Source organism: Petaurus breviceps, unplaced genomic scaffold (assembly GCF_028583685.1).
Source record: "Petaurus breviceps papuanus isolate PSGF00001 unplaced genomic scaffold, PetGlider_PUasm1.0 214, whole genome shotgun sequence".
NCBI classification, from domain to species: Eukaryota; Metazoa; Chordata; class Mammalia; order Diprotodontia; family Petauridae; genus Petaurus; species Petaurus breviceps.
Genome location: NW_027185863.1, coordinates 6,168,599 through 6,189,204, shown reverse-complemented (window position 1 = coordinate 6,189,204; position 20,606 = coordinate 6,168,599). Strand labels below are relative to the sequence as shown.

Sequence of the window (20,606 nt, the reverse complement as noted above, 5' to 3'; positions counted from 1 at the left end):
ATAAAAATACCACATGTTGCTGTAAGTAGTCTTTAAAATAAGAATTTAGACTAGTTTTAGAAATTGATTATACTTTTCTCCACCTTCATGACATTTTTTGGTTGCAAATATTTTGGAAATTTTGAGTCTCCTAGGGATTTGCATTTCATATGACTAAGCAGCAATATTGTTATTACTAACATACAAATTAGATATTTTGCACTTTTATGTGGTATGCAATTACTCTTTTAAAATTACCTCATTCTACAGTTAACACCTAAGTATTCACATCAAGGACACAGATAATTGAAATGGGTAGATGATTAAAAAAATTCTTGTAATACATGTTAATTTTTAAAGAATTTATTGTCCTCTCTAATTTTGTGTATGTATGGAGATAGCAAAGGTTTTTGCTGACAAAACTATAACACCAAACATAAAGGTTTTTACTAATGTCGGGCATAAATAACAAAGGTACAAATGCCATCCATGTGGGTATAGTATAATGACATTATCTTCTTCACATACCTTTTCTTCTAGTTCAAATTCTTTTCCATATTAAGTCAAAGAAGATGTTAGAAATTTCTAACCTTAAGTCATATTTGTCAGGGACAAAAGTATGTAATTTAAACTTTGCACATGAGGGGTAAAAGAAAGATAATCAACTTGGCAAACTCTGCTTGCCTTTCACTACCTGGGCATAGTGGCTTGTATCCATTGGCTAGGGCTAAAGAGACATAACCTGTATTTATGAGGGAGAGTCTTACTAGTCACACCAGCCTTCTAGACTGGAGCTGAAATGATGAATAAGTTTGCTATGAGAAGAAAATAAAGCACGGAGTTGCACTAAGTTACAATGATACCAAGAGAATCACATGCCCAGTGATAGGGTCAGGGAGGAAGAAAGAGAGAGAGAAAGAAAAGGAGAAAGAAGAGAAAAAAGAAGAAGAGGAGAAGAGAAGATAGAGATAATTTCAGAAACATAATATTCAATGGGAAAGACCAGAGACATTGCACCATATTCAAGTATAAGCGCAGCAGGAAACAGCTCCCACTGCGGGTCCAGAGAGAGCAATGTGATGACATCATCAGAAGACATCAGCACTTTACAGAGTGAGAAGCATGAGCTGCCTTTCTAGGCAGATACTCCAGCCACATAATTTTCTTATTTGTGATTCCTCATGAGTGTTCCTTACATATGTTCATTTTTCTCATTGATGGTCTACGTATTCTTAGGAAAGTGAGACCCAAATTTGGGAGTGAGAGATATACCATTGCTATTTTGTTTAACTGTGACATTTCATTAAACACATGTGTTTTGAACTGTGTCTTATGGCTGACTAATGTAAGCACTTCTTCATTAAGTTTCATGGTAAAAGAGACAAAAATTGTACAGTAAGAGAAAGAGGAGCTGAGATATGTCAGAGAAAGGGATTGCTGTTGTTTGGTCATTTCAGTGACTCTTTGTGACCCCATTTGGGGTTTTCTTGGCAAAGATATTGGAGTGGTTTGCCATTTCCTTTTCCAGATCATTTTACAAATGAGGAAACTGAGGCAATCAGTGCTGTGACTTGCCCAGAGTCATCACACAGCTAGTAAGTGTCTGAGGCAAGATTTGAACTCAGGACTTCCTGACTCCAAGCCTGGCACTCTATCCACTGCACCACCTAACTTCCACTGCCACCCAGTTGCTCCTAAAGGGAGATTTTATACCAGTAGAATCATGGGTTCATCAGAGTATCAGGTTAAAGAGAATAGCTTAAATGAAAGGAGACTGGGAAATCCAAAATAAGGCTAAATGACAAGGAAAAAATATTAACACGAGTTTAAAAATTGGAAAAGAAATTACTTGATTGATTATATCTTCAATTTGATAAACTGCTTCAGGCTTTCACTGTATTTTCTGGTCATTTTCACATATATATTTGTTGCGTGATTCTCCACTTCCCTTACAGTTCAATTATTTTTCCAAATTGATTCTATAGAATGACCAGTTCAGATCTAATCATGACCTTTTGGAATTAATTCTAGTTTGTTTACCCGATATTCTAGGAAAACCTACCCCTATACCTTAGTTATAAGATGACTTTATTATCTACAGCTTGTCTTGAATGTCTCAATCAATAGGTGAATCCATTATGAAGTCTCAGTTGGAATTGGAGTACCCCTATAGTTATACTTTTTGTCTAGATATCTAAAAAAATACAGAGATACTCTATAAGGCAGCTAGTTACCTCTTTAGAGGTAGTTAGCTTTTATAGTAAATAGAAGGCTGTATCTAGAGTCAAGATGACTGGAGTTCAAATCCAGCCTTAGTCACTTATCTATGTGACCCTAGAGTTGCTATGAAGATAAAATGATTAATATATATATATATATATATATATATACAAATTACTTTGAAAACTTTAAAGTGATATATAAATGTTAGCTATCATTCTTATTATTGTTAACTTTTAAATAGAAGTACTCAGTTTCCCACTAATAAAAATGAGGATAATAACTGTATCTTCTAGGTTGTTGTGAGGATAAAATGAGATAAAATTTATGAAGTGCTTTGCAAGCTTTGAAGTACTATATAAATGATATTTATTATTATTATTATTATAGAAAACCTTAATGAAAACCATTTCATTGTTAGAGAGTTTTTCAATTTATGATCTGCTGTGGGAGAAGAAAACTTCTGTCTGTTCAATATTTCTTATACATGTAGAGGTAAATAGTAAATGGTTAATTGTGAAACAGTGAGATAACAATTCACTATTTCACTGGTCTTTTAGATCACTGAGCTATTTCTTAGTTTTATTATCAATTGTGTTCTCTTATCATTCTTAGACAAGTCACTATTGAACACATTTGTCATTGTGTGAACATATTTTATAAAACACAGTTGAGTTGTTGAAGCAGTAGTTTAGCACAGAGGACAGAAAAGTGGCTTTATGTTCAGAAGGAGTGGATTCAAGTGTTGGCTCTGGTATATATATTTGCTTTTTTTGAGGGGGGAGGGCAGGGAAATTGGAGTTAAGTGACTTGCCCAAAGTCACACAGCTAGTAAGTGTCAAGTGTCTGAGGCTGGATTTGAACTCAGGTCCTCCTGACTCCAGGGCTGGTGCTCTATTTGCTGAGCCATCTAGCTGCCCTGGCTCTGGTATTTATAAGCTTCACAACTGTGAGACAATCCCTCTGAACCTCCTTTTCTGTAAAATGTGTTGTTTGTCTTTCATTTTTGAAAAGGACCAATGACATCTCAGGGTGATGTCTTGACTAGTGCATGAATTGGATTTAAGGGAGGCAGAGTTGCACAAAGCTGTCAGCCTCACTATCTCTTCCAGAGTCATCAAAGTCTAATCACAAGACAAAAGTCAAGATGACTAGCAATGACTCAGGAAGCAGCGGATGACCCGGGTATCTTCAATGTCTAACCAAGCTCCAAACTTTCCATAGCACCTTCTTCAGCCATGTTTATGGTCACAAAGTGTGCTCACCCACCTAGTCTATGTGCTTGGGGTGGACATCCCCCTAACTCACCTACAGTTTCGAGGCCTGTCAGTTACCCTCAAGCTGGTTTAGCTCCTCTGATGGTTTTCCTGGAGATGTGGCTGCTCTACCTGCTACAGCGTCTCAGAGCCACAGGTGAGAGACACCAAAGATAGATGAGAAGCCTTGAAAAGTCTAAGCAAGTCCTCACACCAGAGGTGCTCGACCCTGGACACACTATACATCCTGTGCTTTAAAGGTCTCATTGGGGTATAGTGAGGGAAGTATTTTGTAAAGTGCTACAGAAATGTGAATCATTAATGCTAACTACTAAGCCATAGCAATCATGTTAATGTAAAGTCACAGCTGTCAATTAAATTGATGCACTGATGGCTCTTTCAGTTTTAAGTTAGGGCTGGACCTGTGATTTCACTGGTTCTGTGAACTCCCAGGTGAGGAAACTCTTCCAAGTAGGCACCTTTTCTGCCACTTATATACTGTTAGGGAGTTACCTAGAGCCTAGATAGATTAAATGATTTACCCAGGGCCAGTCATCCACTATGTGTCAGAGGCAGGACTTGAATCCAGGTCTTCTTGGCTTTGAAACCAGCTCTCCATCTATTACTCCATGTGTCTCCGTCCTTCAATTATTGAGAGATCAAATTGCTGAGATGTTGCAATAATCCTCAGACTACAGATATAGTAGTGCTTTATATTTTCAAAATGTCCTTTTAAAGCATTAGCTAATTAATCCTGTTCTCTTCCTTTCAGGGCCTTGCCAAATAAATTGATCTTCATTCAGCAAGAGTGAACATTGTGTATTTTTTCCAAGCTCTCCAGCCCACTCCTACCTTCCCTGTCAACTCAGCAGGCAGTTTGTTCTGAAAACCTAAAGGGTCTCATGATTAAATCATGGAGAATAGGCTCCCTGTCGCTCTTGAGCTAATGAGGGCAGGGCAAGAACGGAGCTGCACTTTTGCACACAGTTCCATTACTAGGTGGGAGCAGCAGTGTTTGCTGAGCTTCATTACCCAGCATAGGTGGACAGCAGCATCAGCTCTTACAGCCTCTTAGAGCACTTTAGGAAAATGAGGTTCTTTTATTTCCTACATTTGTTCCTCTCTCTGTCTCTGTCTCTCTCTGTCTCTGTGTGTGTGTGTGTGTGTGTGTCTCTCTCTCTGACTCTCCCTCTCCCTCTGTCTCACCATCTCTCCCCTTCTGGCTCTGTGTGTCTCTGTCTCTCTCATTCTCTTTCTCTCTCTCACTCTCCCTCTCCCTCTGTCTCTCCATCTCTCCCCTTCTGGCTCTGTTTGTCTGTCTCTGTCTCTGATAGTAAGTCTGGTATTTCTACAGCTTCCAGAAACCATGATATGTATGGGGTGGGCATGTGGGAAAGAGAGGGGGAGAGGTTCTGTGGCCCTTCTTATGACTGTAAAAGAATGAAATCATAACCAACCAACTGTGTTGTTTCTTAATATTGGCCAACTTGGTTGTACCAGAGGCAAAAATACTAAATAGTTATTCGAGGAGTGCTCTATATACTTCATCTCATTTGATCCTTCCAACAAACATGTTGGGTAGGTCCTACATGTAGTCGCTTTTTTATTCCCCTTCTAGAAATGTAACAAACCCTCAAAGAGAATGTCTGGTCCATGATCACATAGCTCACAAGTGTCAGTGGCAGGATCTGAATTCAGCTCTGCATGATATTAGGTCCAACACTCAAAACATTATGTAACATCACCTCTCCTAAACCACAATGTTTTACCATTATATTTCTCTGCCAAGGAAAGCCCAAGTGGGGTATGTTGGACATGATGACTTCTCAGGCTCCTTCTAACCATAGATTCTATGGACCTATTACTTCCATACCAGGCAAATATTGGAGCCAGCTCATTTTGACCCATTTTGGCTCAGGAGAGTTGATTGTTGAGTTTTCAGCATGAGTATTTATGCCTCAACAATCACAAAAGGCTACAAATCAGGACTTAATATATTATTTTGTTGATTGTATAGATTTAAGAAAGTGATCGAGAAAATATTAGTAAGTCAGATTATACTTAAAAAGTACATTTTTCCCCCTGAGCACCAGTTGTTAAACATTTGTCTACAAGCACAATCCTTTTCCATATCTTCCTTCTAGGTAGACAAGGCATTCATGAGCATCAGCAAAATATAAGTATTAGAATGAGTCTTTGAAGAAGAAACCTAAAGGTTCTCATGGTATTGCGGGAAAAAAAAACTAAAACAAAACTTTGACTTTGGAGTAAGAAGACCATATTATCTCATGGCTGGGTTTTTTCAATAACCTGTCTCTTGGATCATGGATCATCTCTTTTCTTGCTTCAAGTTGCTCCCTACTCCAGTCCACCTTATACTTCAGTGTCAAAGTAGTCTTTCTAAAGTACAGATCTGACCATATTATTCCCTCTCCCACCATTCAATAAACTTCCAGTTGTTCCCTATTCCTTTAAGATCAAATATAAAATCCTCTGGCTTTTAAAGTCCTTCATAAATTCACACATTCCTACCTTTCCAGTCTTTTTATACTTTATTCCCCCTCATGTGAACTCTTCCATCCAGTGACACTGGCCCCTTGCTGGTCCTCACCCAGCACACTCCACGTCTGAGCTTTTCTATTGGCTGTTCTCTTTGCTGAGTACACTTTCCCTCCTCCTCACCTCTGCCTCCTAGCTTCCCTGGCTTCCTTCAAGTATGAACTAAAGTCCCACCTTTTGCAAGGCATAGCCCCTCTTCATCTTCTTGCCTTCCTGATGATACTTCCTCCCTCTAACTTATATTTATCTTGTTCATACATAAATGTTTGAATGTTATCTCTCCCATTAGATGCTCCATGAGAGCAGAGACTCTTTTTTGTCTTTCTTTGTAGCCCAGCACTTAGCACAGTGTCTGGCACATAGCAAGAACTTAAATGACCTGGTTTTGAATCCCACTTTGTTTTAAAATTGTATTATTTTCTGGCACCCCTGAACACTATTCCCTTCTAATTAGTATAGCATGTAAACTTATGAGTAGCTAGTATAACAGTAGGAAGTAAAATTTCAAAGATAAACCTAGAAGTCACTTACAGATTATCCTATAAATTAATAGAGCACAACAGTTACCAACTGCAATATAAATTAGAGGAGCATAGGAGTCACTGACAACTATCTTTCTTGAAAACTAAGGTCACATTCTGAGACTATGTGCTAAATTAAGGGAAGCCAACAAAGTCTTATTTTGTGTCCCTTGCTCCTGTTAACTTCCTGTCGTCGGTAAGCCTCAGATAAACTTCAGACATGAACCGTAAAACCAGAAGAAAACCATCTCAAGCATTATTCTGAAGAACTAACTCTCACAGGTTGCTGATGATTTTGAGATATATTAACATTGATATTTTAATGAACTAACCCTAAGGTGGCATGCATAATCTATCTCCCCAAGCCCTATAAAACTGAGACCCCAAACTCTTACCCCTCCCCTTACTCTATCACTCCTCTGTCTGTTATGGGTTCATGCTATTTGAGTCCTCCTAATTCCAATCTGTGGTTTTGTAAATGCTCTCTATGTTCCTCCTCTTCTTCATTCTCTTCCCCACACTATCCATCTTTTTCCACCATCCCATATCACTGTGTGCCTTAAAAAAGTATGATCGAAGCATTACTCCCTGCTTACTGCTATCTTGGTCTCTCCCTGGGAATATCCCAAAACCTAAATGTGCCTGCCTCTCCTTGACCCAAAGGAACCACGTAGAGGTCCTGTTCCTTTAGTCACAAGAGGATTTATGCTATTCATAATAACTGCCACCCCTGAGTAAGCTGGGTGCAATGAATTTATGGGTAGAAAACAAGGAGGGGGGTAGCTGATCCATGAGTTCCCTCAGAAATTGTTTTCCTTTTACCTGAATCACAATAAATCAATTAAAAATTCTATAAATTGACAATTCATATATCTAAGACTGTGAGGCTTTTATCAAATCATTTAATCTTACTGTGTCTCATTTCTCAACTACAAAATGAGGAGGCTTGACTAGGTGACCTCTACACAACTTCTATCCCTAGATGTATGATCCTAGGCATTCAAGAAAAATGGGCAATCATCAGTAGTGGATAGTTTAAGAGCCTCTGGTGAAGTTGGAAAATCTGGGCTCAGAGCTTAACTCTCACTCTTACTAATTGTGAAACTATGAAGTTATTTAGCCTTTCTAACCCTCAGTGTCCTCAACTATAATATGGGAATATAAAGATAGTATTCATACTACTTACCTCACAGAGTTGCTGTGGGAAAAGTGTTATTAAAATATTAAATTGATTTACAGAGTTGTCTGATTATATGTTTTAGACCCAAGAATTCCTAATGTGCAGTCTGTTAATTTAAAACAATTTTTATTATTATTTTAAATATAGTTGATTTACTTTTTATACCTATATATCTTGTTTTATGTCTTTAAACATGATTCAGAGAAAGAGTTCATAGATTTCACCACACTACCAAAGGGGGTGAGGAGGTAGTGATGCAGAGGATAGAGTGCTGGGCATGAAGTCAAGAAGCTAATCATCCCGAGTTCAAAAGTAGCCTCAGACACTTACTAGCTGTGTGACCCTGGGCAAGTCACTTAACCCCATTTGACTTAGTTCCTATCTATAAAATGAGGTGGAGAAGGAAATGGCAATCTATTCCAATATCTTTGCCATGCAAACCTCAAATGAGGTCATAAAGAGATGAACACAACTGAAAAGACTGAACAACCACAACACAAACCAAAGGGACCTAGGATACAAAAAAAGTGAAAACCAGCCTTCCCCTTCTCTAAAAGCTCAGATAGTATCTCAAGGTCCCATTTATATAGTACAATGATTCATAAACATGGTATCAGGATCATTGGACCACTAAGGCATATTCTCCTGAGAATCTTAGTAATTTACTGAAAGCAATTTAGATATCAGAGAGTAGTTAAGAGGTAATTGAGAACTAGCATGCATAGTTACTAAGTTTGTTATTGACAGATAATTCCCCAAAGACCAAGAAACCTGCCCAATAAGATTCCCCAAACCAGGTAATATTCTAGAGAAGTGAGGAGAACTCATTATGAAAAACTTATAGAAATTCCTGATTGTTTTCATGATTGATATTATTTCACAATACCTACTATAATGTAATTTCCCCTAATGCTGCTTCTTCTTTTCTTTTTTTTTTTTTGCTGTGGAAACAATTATTGACATGAATTGGTGGCATGTCTCTACTATAATCTATTTTAAGAATTATTTCTACTTATAATTCACTAGATCGGTATGAAAATCCCTTGATTCCTTGAATGACTTCCTGGATTGGTTGGTTTCTCATTGTGTTTGCTGTTATTTATTGAACTTTCCTGCAAAGTATTGTTAGCATTTTCAATTCGATACAATTCAATTCAATAAACCTTTATTATGCTCCGATTACATGCAAAATATTGTTCAAAGTGCTTAGGAAACAAAGACAAAAATACAAATCATTTCTAGCTCATCTTCTATTGGAGTCTACAGGAGCAAGACTTGTCTTTTGAATGAGCAGAAGTGAAATTTAAAAGTTAAAATTTCCAGAAATGACAATATCTTTTATTCTGTTATTGCCCGGCACTACATCATTTTTTGTGCGTAGGGCAGGCAACTAGAAACTCTTTCACATCAATTTATTAAAACAAATTCATTTTGGGGCTTGGGGTAAGGAGCAGCAAGGGAGACAGAGAACACAAAAAGGGTATATAGTGGGAATGTTGAAAATGATCAAGAGATCACTTGGGATGAGGCAGATGGGGGAACAAGTGGTTGCAGCTTCCTATTTTAATTATTTTTTTTTCTGTTAACTAGATGTTAAGCAAAATTGTTTCCATGATAATGAATAAGTGCAAGGGCTCAACACCATGGGGTAAAGTTTCTGATTATCCTGTCCCAACTATGTTTCTGGTTGTGCCTCTGGTTGAGGACCTCAGAAGCTGCATACCAATGATCACATTTATTTTCACAATAGCTTTCTGGGGGAAAGATGGGAAAGGAAATGTCTGTATCATACAAAAGAAGAAAAAAAGGCTTAAGAAGGTTAAATGATCTATGTCCAAAGTCACCAATATAGTAAATAGTAGAGATAATACTTTAGGTTCCTTACCCAAGGCAGAGAAAATAGCTGCAGCCCAGAACATTTCCCCCATTAGGGCAGGAATAAAGATGAGTCCACCCATGCGCTTCCCATAGAGTTGCTGAAATGGATCTAACATTGTCACATACCCTTTGGAACGCATAGGTTTTGCAAAAAACAGACCACCTAAAACCAAAATGTAAGAAACATAAAATTTTAAAAATATAATACACAATTATTATCTTCCATAATGTATGCTATATATAAAATATATGTATATGCACATATTATATGCAAAATGCACATGTATTATATATATATATATATGTTTTTACATCTATGCAATGTGTAATAATTTCTTAGGGGATTTCAATATTTTCTGGGAAAGTCACAAAATTAGAGAATATAGGAAATATCAGAAAAAACAAAGTTTCCCCCCCCAGTGAAATCTAAAAACACAGAAAGATGGTAGAACAGAAATCAAAATCTAAAAGAGTTTCTTCATGAAGTTGAATCTAAAGAATTTAGCAATGAAAAAAAAGCATAGAAGCTCTTCCTACTAAAATCACACAGAGATTCCTACTGTGGCATTATATTAAGTCTTCCAAAACTCAACATATACTACTTGCATTTTCAAGATATTATTTAGGAATTTTGTATGAGTTAAAAGTCCTAGTAGAAGCTCTAGTTTGAGTCAATGCAACTTTTCAGAAGAATCTGAAGGCAGATCTCACTCAGTTTATGACTAATACAGTCAACTCAGGACCCTAGGCAATCTCTAAGACTGCACATTCATAATAGTTGTAGTTTTTTTTTTTAAATTTCTCTTGCTATTCTTTTCTTTCATTCTTGTTTCCCATTTATATGATTCCTTGTTCAAATTAAACACCAATTATATGCAAGATTTGTGTACATTTGAAGAGGATTTGATAATCCTAATTGTAAAAATACTAATGACCTATACTATAGGCAGACTATCATTAAAAGAAATAAAATAAGAGAAAAAACTCACTGAATCCTTAGCATTCTAATTGTCATAATCCTAAAAGAAATTCTTTGAAACATTCTATTATCAAATGACCAAATTGTGCACACATTAAGACTCTGCTGCTTATAGAACTGCTTAAATTTTTTTTTCACAAACACTTTGTTTTCATATTTCTATAGTGTCTATTATATATAAATATAATGTGGTGGTTAGAGATTCAGCCTTGGAGTCTAGAGAATTTGGATGCAAATTGTACCTTTGTCAGATACTGACTATGAGTATGGAGAAGTTATTCATCTTCTCCATGCCCCAGATGACTCTCTTGAACTATTAGTACAGAATCATTGCAAATATACATTGGTAGAGGGAGTTTTATCATCAAGAGTTCCCTTTACCAATGTAATCACAGAAGTTTGGATCAAAAAACCGCAATGCATAAAGAGAAAGAAAAAGGTGTCAATTTCTTCAATGATTATTACAATACTTTCACAGTGAAATACATAACGGTTAAAACATCTTTTCTTACACATCTGTACTGACAAAACAGAGTAGACCAAAAATGCATTTTTTTTCCTCCAGATTATGGCATGTAGCTTAATGGACAGAATATTGAGTGACTTGATTTCTGTCTCTGTGTGTCTGTCTCTCTGTCTCTGTCTCTCCCTCCCTCTTCTTTCTCTTCCTCCCCTCCCCAGTTTTTCCTCTCTCCTTTCATTTTAATCTTCCACTCTCTCTCCCTCTTCTTTCCTTTTTCCCTTTCTCTTCTCCCCTCTTTTTCTCTCTATGTGTAGACATGCAAAGATAATATAAAATATTTAACAGGTACAGCAGCAGAATAATGATTTGGACTCCCAATTTTGTAGGAAGGAAAGATTTGAGAGTTTGGGTACATTGAGGGAAATGATGCAGTGATTGTAGAAATGCCAGAAAATCCACTCTTCCTTACTACACGTTGGTGAATCATGACACAAAATTACTGGTTGTTAATTTAAAAGCTAATGGAAAGACTCAAGGGGGAAATAAGTAAGCTGAAGCATGCCTCCAATAATAACTTGTGTGAGAAAAATTATGCAAGACATCAGCCAAGACATGAAGTAGGCCAATCACATAGCAAGCACAGACAGTTGGATGGACAGTTGAGATGCTGGATCATGATTTTTAGGATTCAAAAAGCCAGAGGAGGGAGTCCAGCTCATCTAGTGCTTCTTATGGATGATGTATGGAAAGAAATGTATGAGAATTATATACAATAAGGTATAGAAGGATTTCATAATTTATCAGTGGAGAGTTTGCCCCCACTAATTAATTAGTCACTATGTTTCAGCTTTTTTTCTTACCTAAAACCAGGCTAACTGAGTATCCAATTGGTGCTTGTGCCCAAGCCAAACCATAACCTGGTACATAAACTGCCTCAGCTGTTCCATTGATATAACCTCCTCCAACCCAGGTGGCTGAAAAGAATGAAACAATAGGGAATCAAGTTATATTTCTACACAATCAGTCTTTTAAGTGACCATAATTATTTTTATTCATTATGTGACACAGAAAAAAATACAATCTACATTAAAATAAGTAATCCTTCCCAATATCTTTAAAAAATTTCCTTACAATGGTGGATGTTTTGCTATATTCATATCAAGGTTAGTTTTGTTGTTTGTAAAAGGAGAATATTGAATTATTAGACTTCTAAAGTTTCCTCTAGCTCTAAATCTGTGGTGTTATGATTTAATTTCCCTACACTCTCTAGTTTACATATTTGCTTTCTCCTTGCTATGCAGGATTATTCTGAAGTGGAGATGGTTGCTCTATGGCTGTTTATATGTTGGATCCACAGGGCTGTGACAATCAAGCATCTTATGGACAAGTGGGGGTTAAGCACCTACTATTCACTAGATACTTTGCTAAGTACTGGGGATGCAAATTAAAAAAAAAAGTAGAGGAAACCCTCCTTTTCCAGTGCTTACAATGTCAACAGTGTCTCTTTTAGAATGCAAACTTCTGCTCTGTTGGAGACCTGTACTTTTTGTGCACAGGATGCAGTTGTGCATGGAATGTTTATCTATGATAATCCTTACAATTTTTTAATAGAATAGTTGTCATTATGCCAGGAGAGAATATAGTATAAACTCCCTGAGGGCAAGAACTTCTTGGCTTTTGTCTTTGTATCTCTAGTACCTAGTAGGCATTTAATGTTTGTTAACTGAATTGAATTGAACCTGGCTGCAAACGTTACTCGTGCTGTATCCAATGTCTATAATGCCCTCCTTCCAAATCTCTGCCTACTGATAACCTAACAATTATTCAGTTCCACCTCCCTTAAGATGCTACCATTTATCCCCTTCCCCCACAACTATAAAACAGTTCTACCTCAGAGGATCACAGATTCAGAGCTGGAAAAAAAAAAACAAAAACAAACTTCTAATCACCTAGTTCAACTCCCTCATTTTATCCAGACTGAAGCACAGAAATTCCAAAGACAGTTGAAGTCACTGAGACAATAAATACCAAAGCCATTGTATGAACCCAAATATTTGACTCCAAATTCAAGCAGGACTCTATCATACTTGCCTCTCCCAATCTGATCTCATTGCATTTTATATTTTAATTTGCATCTTATTTATCAAATATGTGTCTTATCTCCTTTTACTGGACTGTAAGGTGCTTGAGGGCAAAGTACTTATCTTATTTCTGACAGTTTACCTCTTTTGCCTCCAAACACAGCATATTGTACATAATAGTTTAATAAATATTCAATGAGCAAATGAATGAACTCAGTATAGTAGTAAGGCTAATTGTGTTGTGCAATATGAGTTCAAATCTAGTCATAGACATTTTCTAGGTTTGTGACCTTGGGCAAGTCACTTAATCTTTGTTTTCTTCAGTATCTTAATTGTAAAATGATAATAGTATGCATATCACAGGGCTACAGTGAGAATCAAATGAGATAATATTTGTAAAAATGTGCTTAGTACAGTGCCTGACACATAGTAGGTAGGTACTATGCAAATATCATCATCATCATCATCATCATCATCACTATATGACAATTAAAACTTCTAAACTGAGGATATTTTTTTGGTTTGTTTTTAGACTATTTTTTCCATGAGTAACAAAAGTGAGGAATATTCCTTTTCCCTAGACAATGATTCTGCCTGTTCTTAAATCAAATGTTTGTAGTGCAATAACATCAAATTAGCTTGCTGGCAAAGGCTGGAGCCACCTGAAGCATGTCTGATGCCAGGAAAGATCTTGAGATGAAACAGTTATTTCAGAAAATACTCAATTAAATTACACCATAAAGAATGAAACAACAAATTAGGTTAACATCAAATATACATATTTGATTTGGGTTACATATAAAAGTAAATATTCATTCACTCGATAAACTCTCATTAAGAACCTACTATGTGCCGGGCATAAGGCTAAGCTATACAAGTTAAAGATAAAATAAAATTCAACTCCATCGATAGAAAGGAGGATGATAAGAAAAGAAATGTTAATTAGGGGAAACTAAGCATCACTATTAAAATCATAATCTGTCAATAGATATTTATTAAACATCTACTATGCATCACCTACTATGCAGCTAGGTAGCGCAGTGGATAGGTCAGGCCAGATGAGTCTACCCAAGTTCAAACTGGGCTTCAGACACTTCCCTGAGCAAATGACTTAACTTTTTTTTGCCTCAGTTCCTCATCTGTGAAATGAGCTGGAGAAGGGAATAGAACACCACTCCAATATTTTTGTCAAGAAAACCCCAAAAGGGGTCATAAAGACTTGGACATGTCTGAACAACAATGAAAACTAGGCATCAGTATTATGTATTATGGTAGGTCCAATGAGCCATGGGAAGGATCTTTGAATTCAAGTAGTACTACTGCCTGATAGTACTACTACCAGGTCCAATATGAAAGCCCAGAATAAACAGTATATTAGGTCACAATAGTTAATAATTATAAGATACATACACACACATATACATACACATGTATATATGGAATATATGTACACACATACATAGATATAATTATATAGTTCTTTCAAGCTTGCAAAATTTCCTTCATGCACATTACCTCTTAACCATGAGATTCTCCATATTTAAAAAATATTTTTGTTCTCAATTTCCATGTTCATTTGTGACTACAGTGACTAAAACCAATGCATTAAAACAATGTCTTGGGTCTTTCAGGAAATCTGGCCAGTGGAAGAACCTTTTATTTTTTATTTCAATTTTCTGCTGTATTAAAATCTCTAGAGATCATAAATATTTCCTCAAAACTGTCTATACAAGTCTATCAGGCTAATTTTCTTAAAGACCTCATTTGGTATTAGCAGCCTGAGTTTAGAATTTGACTGCATTTAATGTATCTTAATTAAAACACAGGCAACACCATCTCCATTTGTTTTTTCGTCACAGACTAATTAGCATCAATTGCTACTGTCACCTTTGTTGTTAGTTGTTCAGTCTTCATTTGTTTCCCATTCTTTGTGACCCCATTTAGGGTTTTCTTGGTAAAGATACTGGAGTGGTTTGCCATTTCCTTCTCCAGTTCATTGTTACAGATGAGGAAACTGAGGCAAAAGACAAGTGAGTTGCTCAGACTCACACTAGTAAGTGAAGCCAGATTTGAAATCAGGTCTTCCTGACCCTAGTCCCATTGCTATAGAGCACCCTGCACCATCTAGCTGCTTTTATTGTCACCTATGCCAGCCTGCTAAATAACGAGTGACATGATATACATATATATATGTGTGTGTATGTGTGTACAATAAAATAAGTAATCCTTCCTAATATCTTTTACATATATCATATATATGCATACATGCTATACACACATATGTATTTATATTAGCATTTTAAGGATTATAAAGCTTGCTTTATTGATGTGTGTATACACACATATCTATATCATCTATAATTATTACCATTATTATTATTATAACCCAAGCTGCTATTAGAGAAATTAAAAACAAAATTCAATTAAGATGAAATGTCTCTAGACGATGTTATTTTATAAAAGTAAAAGCAATAACAAAATATATTCCCATGTGTATTCAATACCAAAGGTCCTTTGTGTAAAATAAGAATATTTGAAATCAGATAAAATAAGAACAATTTGAAAACAAATTGAAATTATTTGATATAGAGTAATATGTCACCCATCCTTCCTGTGTTCCACCTTGACTCTGAATCTTTTTTTTCTGGGTTACTGACTAATAAATAATAAGTTATATTTTTTTTACTTCTTGCCCTGTTACAGTTTCAAGTTATATATTTACGTCTTAACCAGTTTAGAGAGGCTTTCATTAAATAACAGCCTTCTACCACAGTTTAACCCCAAAACATGGAATAGTATATTCTTACAGATATAAAACCTGTAGCTATTTTTTCCTGGCAAGGTTGTTAGCAACTGAAGCTGACAACTGCACCAGCAATGTTTGATCACACAAACACAATTTTTCATCATGGTGGTTTCTTTGTCCTTTAGGCTAAAATGAAAATTGCTGTCAGACTGATTATATAACTCATATTTGTACAATTTTAGTTTGGTTAGTATTTTGATTATACAAAATTCTTCACTTTAGACATTTCAATCAACAAATAAAATATATATTTTCTATTGAAAGTTCCTTATACTCATGATGGAAGAATGCTATCCTTTTCCAGAGAGAGAACTCATGAACTGATTGAAAATGGAGGCAGAATGTTCTTGATTTATTTTTTTTGAAATGACTAATATGGAAATAAGTTTTACATGACTTCACCCATATAATTGATATTGTATTGCTTGCCTTCATAGTGAGTGGCAGAGGGGGAGAATTTAGAACTCAAAATTTAAAAAGAAAAGAATGTTAAAAAATAAATAATGAATTGCATCGATAAAGAAAAAACCAGAAACAAGCAAAAAAGAGCGAGTTCCTTATGTGACTGAGTAATGAGTGTGAGAGGTTGGAGGGGGGTGGGACAAAGAATTGTTTTTTATCTTTATTTTTTAAAAGGGTAAGTATCTTCCCTGTAGGGTAGATGCAGGATGGCCAAACAGGTGCACAATTACTTTGCAAACTTACTGTATAAATTTAAGATAAAATATAATAAGATCATGGACTATTTATGTTATGAGAAAAACAGGGCTCCTAAAAAGATGTGGTTCTTGATATTTTTTAATAAGAATGATTAGAAACAAAACATTTCCAATATCTTTTAGTAACTTGGCACATGCCTTGGGAAAAAATTGAACAAGAACAAAGTGATTGCCATTCTGTGATGGACATAGTAGATCAGCAGGTGCTTAATCCACACCCAACCCTTTTTATCCCCAGTAATGTTTATAGATCTATGAAGGGAGTGGTCCCAGTATTTTAATCCTACCTTAGATACTTGTAGTATGCTGGCAATACAAACTTCTGAAAGAAGAATTATTGTATCCAATGAATCATTCCAGAATATTTTATGCTTAAGCTAGGCAAAGTCATACATTCAAGATGCAGAAATATTTTTCATCAACTAAGTCCTAGCAACATAACTGTGCTATGCAAAAACACATATTTTTAATGAAATTTCAGGGTTCAACTATTAGAATTTCAGAGCTGCCATTTTTTCAGTTGGCACTGGGAGAAAAAAAGAAAAGACTGTCAATGTAAGGGGCATCACAATCATTTTAAAAGAAATTAATACTCTATAGACTTTGAGATGCTGAAAACACAATTTTTAGTCATTAGTAATTAGTGAATGTTTGTGTATCAAATATTACCATATGCACATGCTTTTTCACTAATTTTCATTTCTCTTCTTGTGGTGAAAAGGGGAAAAGCTGCACAATACTTTAGAACATAATGAATTGGTAGAGAAGAGAGCATGATCAGAGTGGATTTTCTGCTAGGGCATTCCCTACTGTTTCTCCTCTTTTTCAGCAATATATGTCTTCAATGATCTTGCATTACAGCATTATATTACTAATATGGAATTTTTATTTTCTAGTAAATTAATTTTTAGCACAAGAATACTGGTAATTAAGATTTTAATCCAATGGAAATTTTTGCTCCTGATTTTATCTGCTTAGATTTATTTTTAAAAAAGTGACAAATCAATAAGTAATATTCATTGACTCTTGTCATTTAAGATTTCAATAAAAACAATATTACCCTCATATTTACTGGAATAACAAGACCCTGATTACTTTCCTCTTTATTACTGGAGATTACATGCTTTACTCATCTTAATGGATTTAGGACTGACTTAGACTTTTCATCCACCTCTTCACTTTCATGTTGTTTTCATTTTATGAACTAAAACCAACTCTGATTGAGCCACATTTCAGTCTATGTATTTATTCATTGATATTCCACTAAGAAATTTACCATAAATTCAATTTTGCTATACAATTTTATGGTTCTTAGGTTTAAACCATTTTCATTTTTAAAAACTTTTAAACAGGTATCTAGATTATTAGAATTTTACAAATTTAGCAACAGAAAGGGCTTCCCTCAAATCACTGAGTACATGGAGTTGAAGTCTGTGGATTTATCACTATATAACTCATAATGCATCAAGACAATTTCCCTTTAGAAGGAGTCAAGAAGTTGAAAGGTAAAATATTGGCACCTACCAGTCATGGTAAATGCACCAACTAGCAAACCTATATCTCTGCCACCAACTATAATCGCTTCACTGCGTTCTTCTGAACTGCCACTGTTCTTGGTTTTCCAAGCAGCCCATATCCCAACAATCAATATCAGAAGATAGAACACAATGATGGCTATCAATCCTTCCACACGCAAAGCCATCTTCAGCTAGAGATCTTGATTTGTTTCCCAGGTTGGCTATTTCATTAAGGATTCTAAAGGAAAAATGCAATAAGAATTGTAATTCATTAATATAATCATCTAGTAATAATTATAATACACTATTAACTGAGGAGAAGCTATGTGTATACCAGTTGGCAATGATTGAGATAGCTTGCATGACTTAAAGAAGCATTATATTGAGAACAACCTAAAACCTAAACCCATTACTAAATGTCATTGAATATGACTATAAACTAGGTTTTTTTTTAAACCAAGGAAGAATTTTTACAGAGAAAATCAAGCAGGAAATACTTCTTATAAATAACCTTGATCACTGGCATTTAGTGGTCCTTCAAAGAGAAAGAAACAAAGAACCTTACCTCAACTCACTAAGTTTGTGAGAATACTTGTTAAGAATACAGCTTTATATAATTTTATAAGTAATTTTCAATAAATTTTACCTAAGAATATTCAGCTATATCTTAAGTGAATCACAACTGCTTCAGGCTGTTCAATTAGTAACTATATCAGAACTTTATATGCAATACCAAACAAACATAAACAGCTTTAAAAACAACTTGATAAATATGGACTAAGTCCATTTAGGAAAGTCAATGTCAAATACATCTTACTAAATCATTTCTACAATTGTTCACTACCTAGTGGCAAAGACTCTCCCCCCCCCCCACCCCCCTGGGGGGGGGGAATCTCTTCTCTCCTTCCCCCACACAACCTTTAAAAAGGAATGCTATCAGAAAATCTCTCCATGAACAAAAGTAAATTTGTATTTTAAATTGCAGAAAGCACAGAAATATAATAAAGTCCTAAAACCATCGAAAGTACCAAAACATTAAGAGTCAAGGGGACCAGTTCTAACTCTATTCCCCTCATATTTTTTTTTCTTTTAGATGCCACACCTTCCCGCTGTCATCAGGTCAATGAAGCAGGTTACTGAGAATACACCCATGTAGGTGGGCACAAAAGCAATTCCCTTATCTAGAAAAAAGTAGACCAAGAGAATGACAGGGCTAAGCCTATCTCCGGAAATTAGTCTGCGAAAGTAGTTTCCTTAGATGCTCATTCCTCTGTTTCTACCATACCTTCCTCTCCCAGCCCGTCCTCATCCCGAAATCCTGGTGCACACAACTCCTGAACCTTTCCCGTGGGATACTTTGATCCCATCACCTCCTGCCCTCCTTGCCTTTTCCCCTTTGCCCCTTCCTTCTCAGTTTCTTTGTCTCCACGCCTCCCTGAGCCGGCACCAACCTGCTAGATCTCCACTCTAATTTAGATAGACCTATCCGGGCGGAGGAGGACAGAGAGTTTGATCCCCAGAGACCCTTTCAAGGACTCAGGCGGCACCTGTTAAAGATGTTCCAGCCCCGCCTCGGAGGGAGCCGCGAGCGTGCCTCCTCCCTGGCACCAACTCCCCCAAAAGGGTCCTAGGTCCAGTCTGGACGCGGGAACGCAGATCTCTTGGTCCTACCTTGCTTTTCCCTCCCTGCGAGCCTTTCGCAGGAGATGCTCTGGACTTAGCCCTCCTGCGGGGACACACTCAACTGGCTCCTCCAGTAACGAAAGATACGCGCGGTCCCGCGTGGGCTCCTGAGCTGACCGAGGATGAGATTGGTGGCGGCCCTGGAGGCAGCAGGAGCATCCGCAGGTCTCTCGTAGGAGCCTCCCTCTAGTCTACAAGTATCTCAGTATCCCGAGTTTCAGTTTAGTTTGTGGGTGGGGCACAGGGTTATGGAATGTTCATGGGCAAGATGTAATTCAGAGGGATGGGGAGCAGCTGGGCTTAGGAGAGGAGCTGGCCTGGGGGATTCCGTGGGTGTTAGACGTGATTGTCAAGCTAAAGAAAACACCCTTTCTTTATAAGGGGCGGAGAGGAAGGGGTATTCGTCAGAGCTCGGAAGCTGGACGTCAGAGAAAAGTGAATGAGAGAGTACTTGGGGACAGCGCCCGTCTGGGGCGCTAGGGGTGGACGAAAGGCTGAAAGCAACGGAGAGATGAGGGAAGGAGTGAAAAGGGCGGGGCTCCAGGGGAGATAGAGCTGTCGGAGTCAGAATCCTTGGATGATGGGGGTACTAAAGCCACTGAAGGAGAAAGAGCAGGGGAACTGTGAGGAGAAAAATTGTAGATGAGGAAAAGCAAGAAGAGGAGTGTGTGGGGAGATGGACAAGTTTTCCCCCTCCCCCTGGGGGGGGGGCGGGACTCTTCAGGGAAATATTTGATTTTCAGGGGAGTAACAAATGAGTAGGAG

The 20,606-nt window shown here is 36.7% G+C and overlaps 1 protein-coding gene across 2 annotated transcripts in view; it reads right to left on the bottom strand.

The window, feature by feature from the left end:
• SLC5A7 (solute carrier family 5 member 7) overlaps positions 1–20,071 on the bottom strand; it is a 44,583-nt gene extending 24,512 nt beyond the window's left edge. The window contains exons 1-4 of one of the 2 annotated variants that reach the window (XM_069093999.1): positions 19,830–20,071; positions 18,166–18,396; positions 11,896–12,009; positions 9,601–9,756 (exon numbers count right to left, since the gene is read on the bottom strand). In XM_069093999.1, coding sequence (XP_068950100.1) covers positions 9,601–9,756; positions 11,896–12,009; positions 18,166–18,343 — 448 coding nt within the window. In that variant the 5' untranslated portion in view covers positions 18,344–18,396; positions 19,830–20,071. Of the gene's footprint in view, positions 1–9,600; positions 9,757–11,895; positions 12,010–18,165; positions 18,397–19,443; positions 19,627–19,829 lie in introns of those variants that run through there. The other variant, XM_069094000.1, reaches the window with a different exon arrangement.
• Between the last annotated feature and the right edge of the window lie 535 nt (positions 20,072–20,606).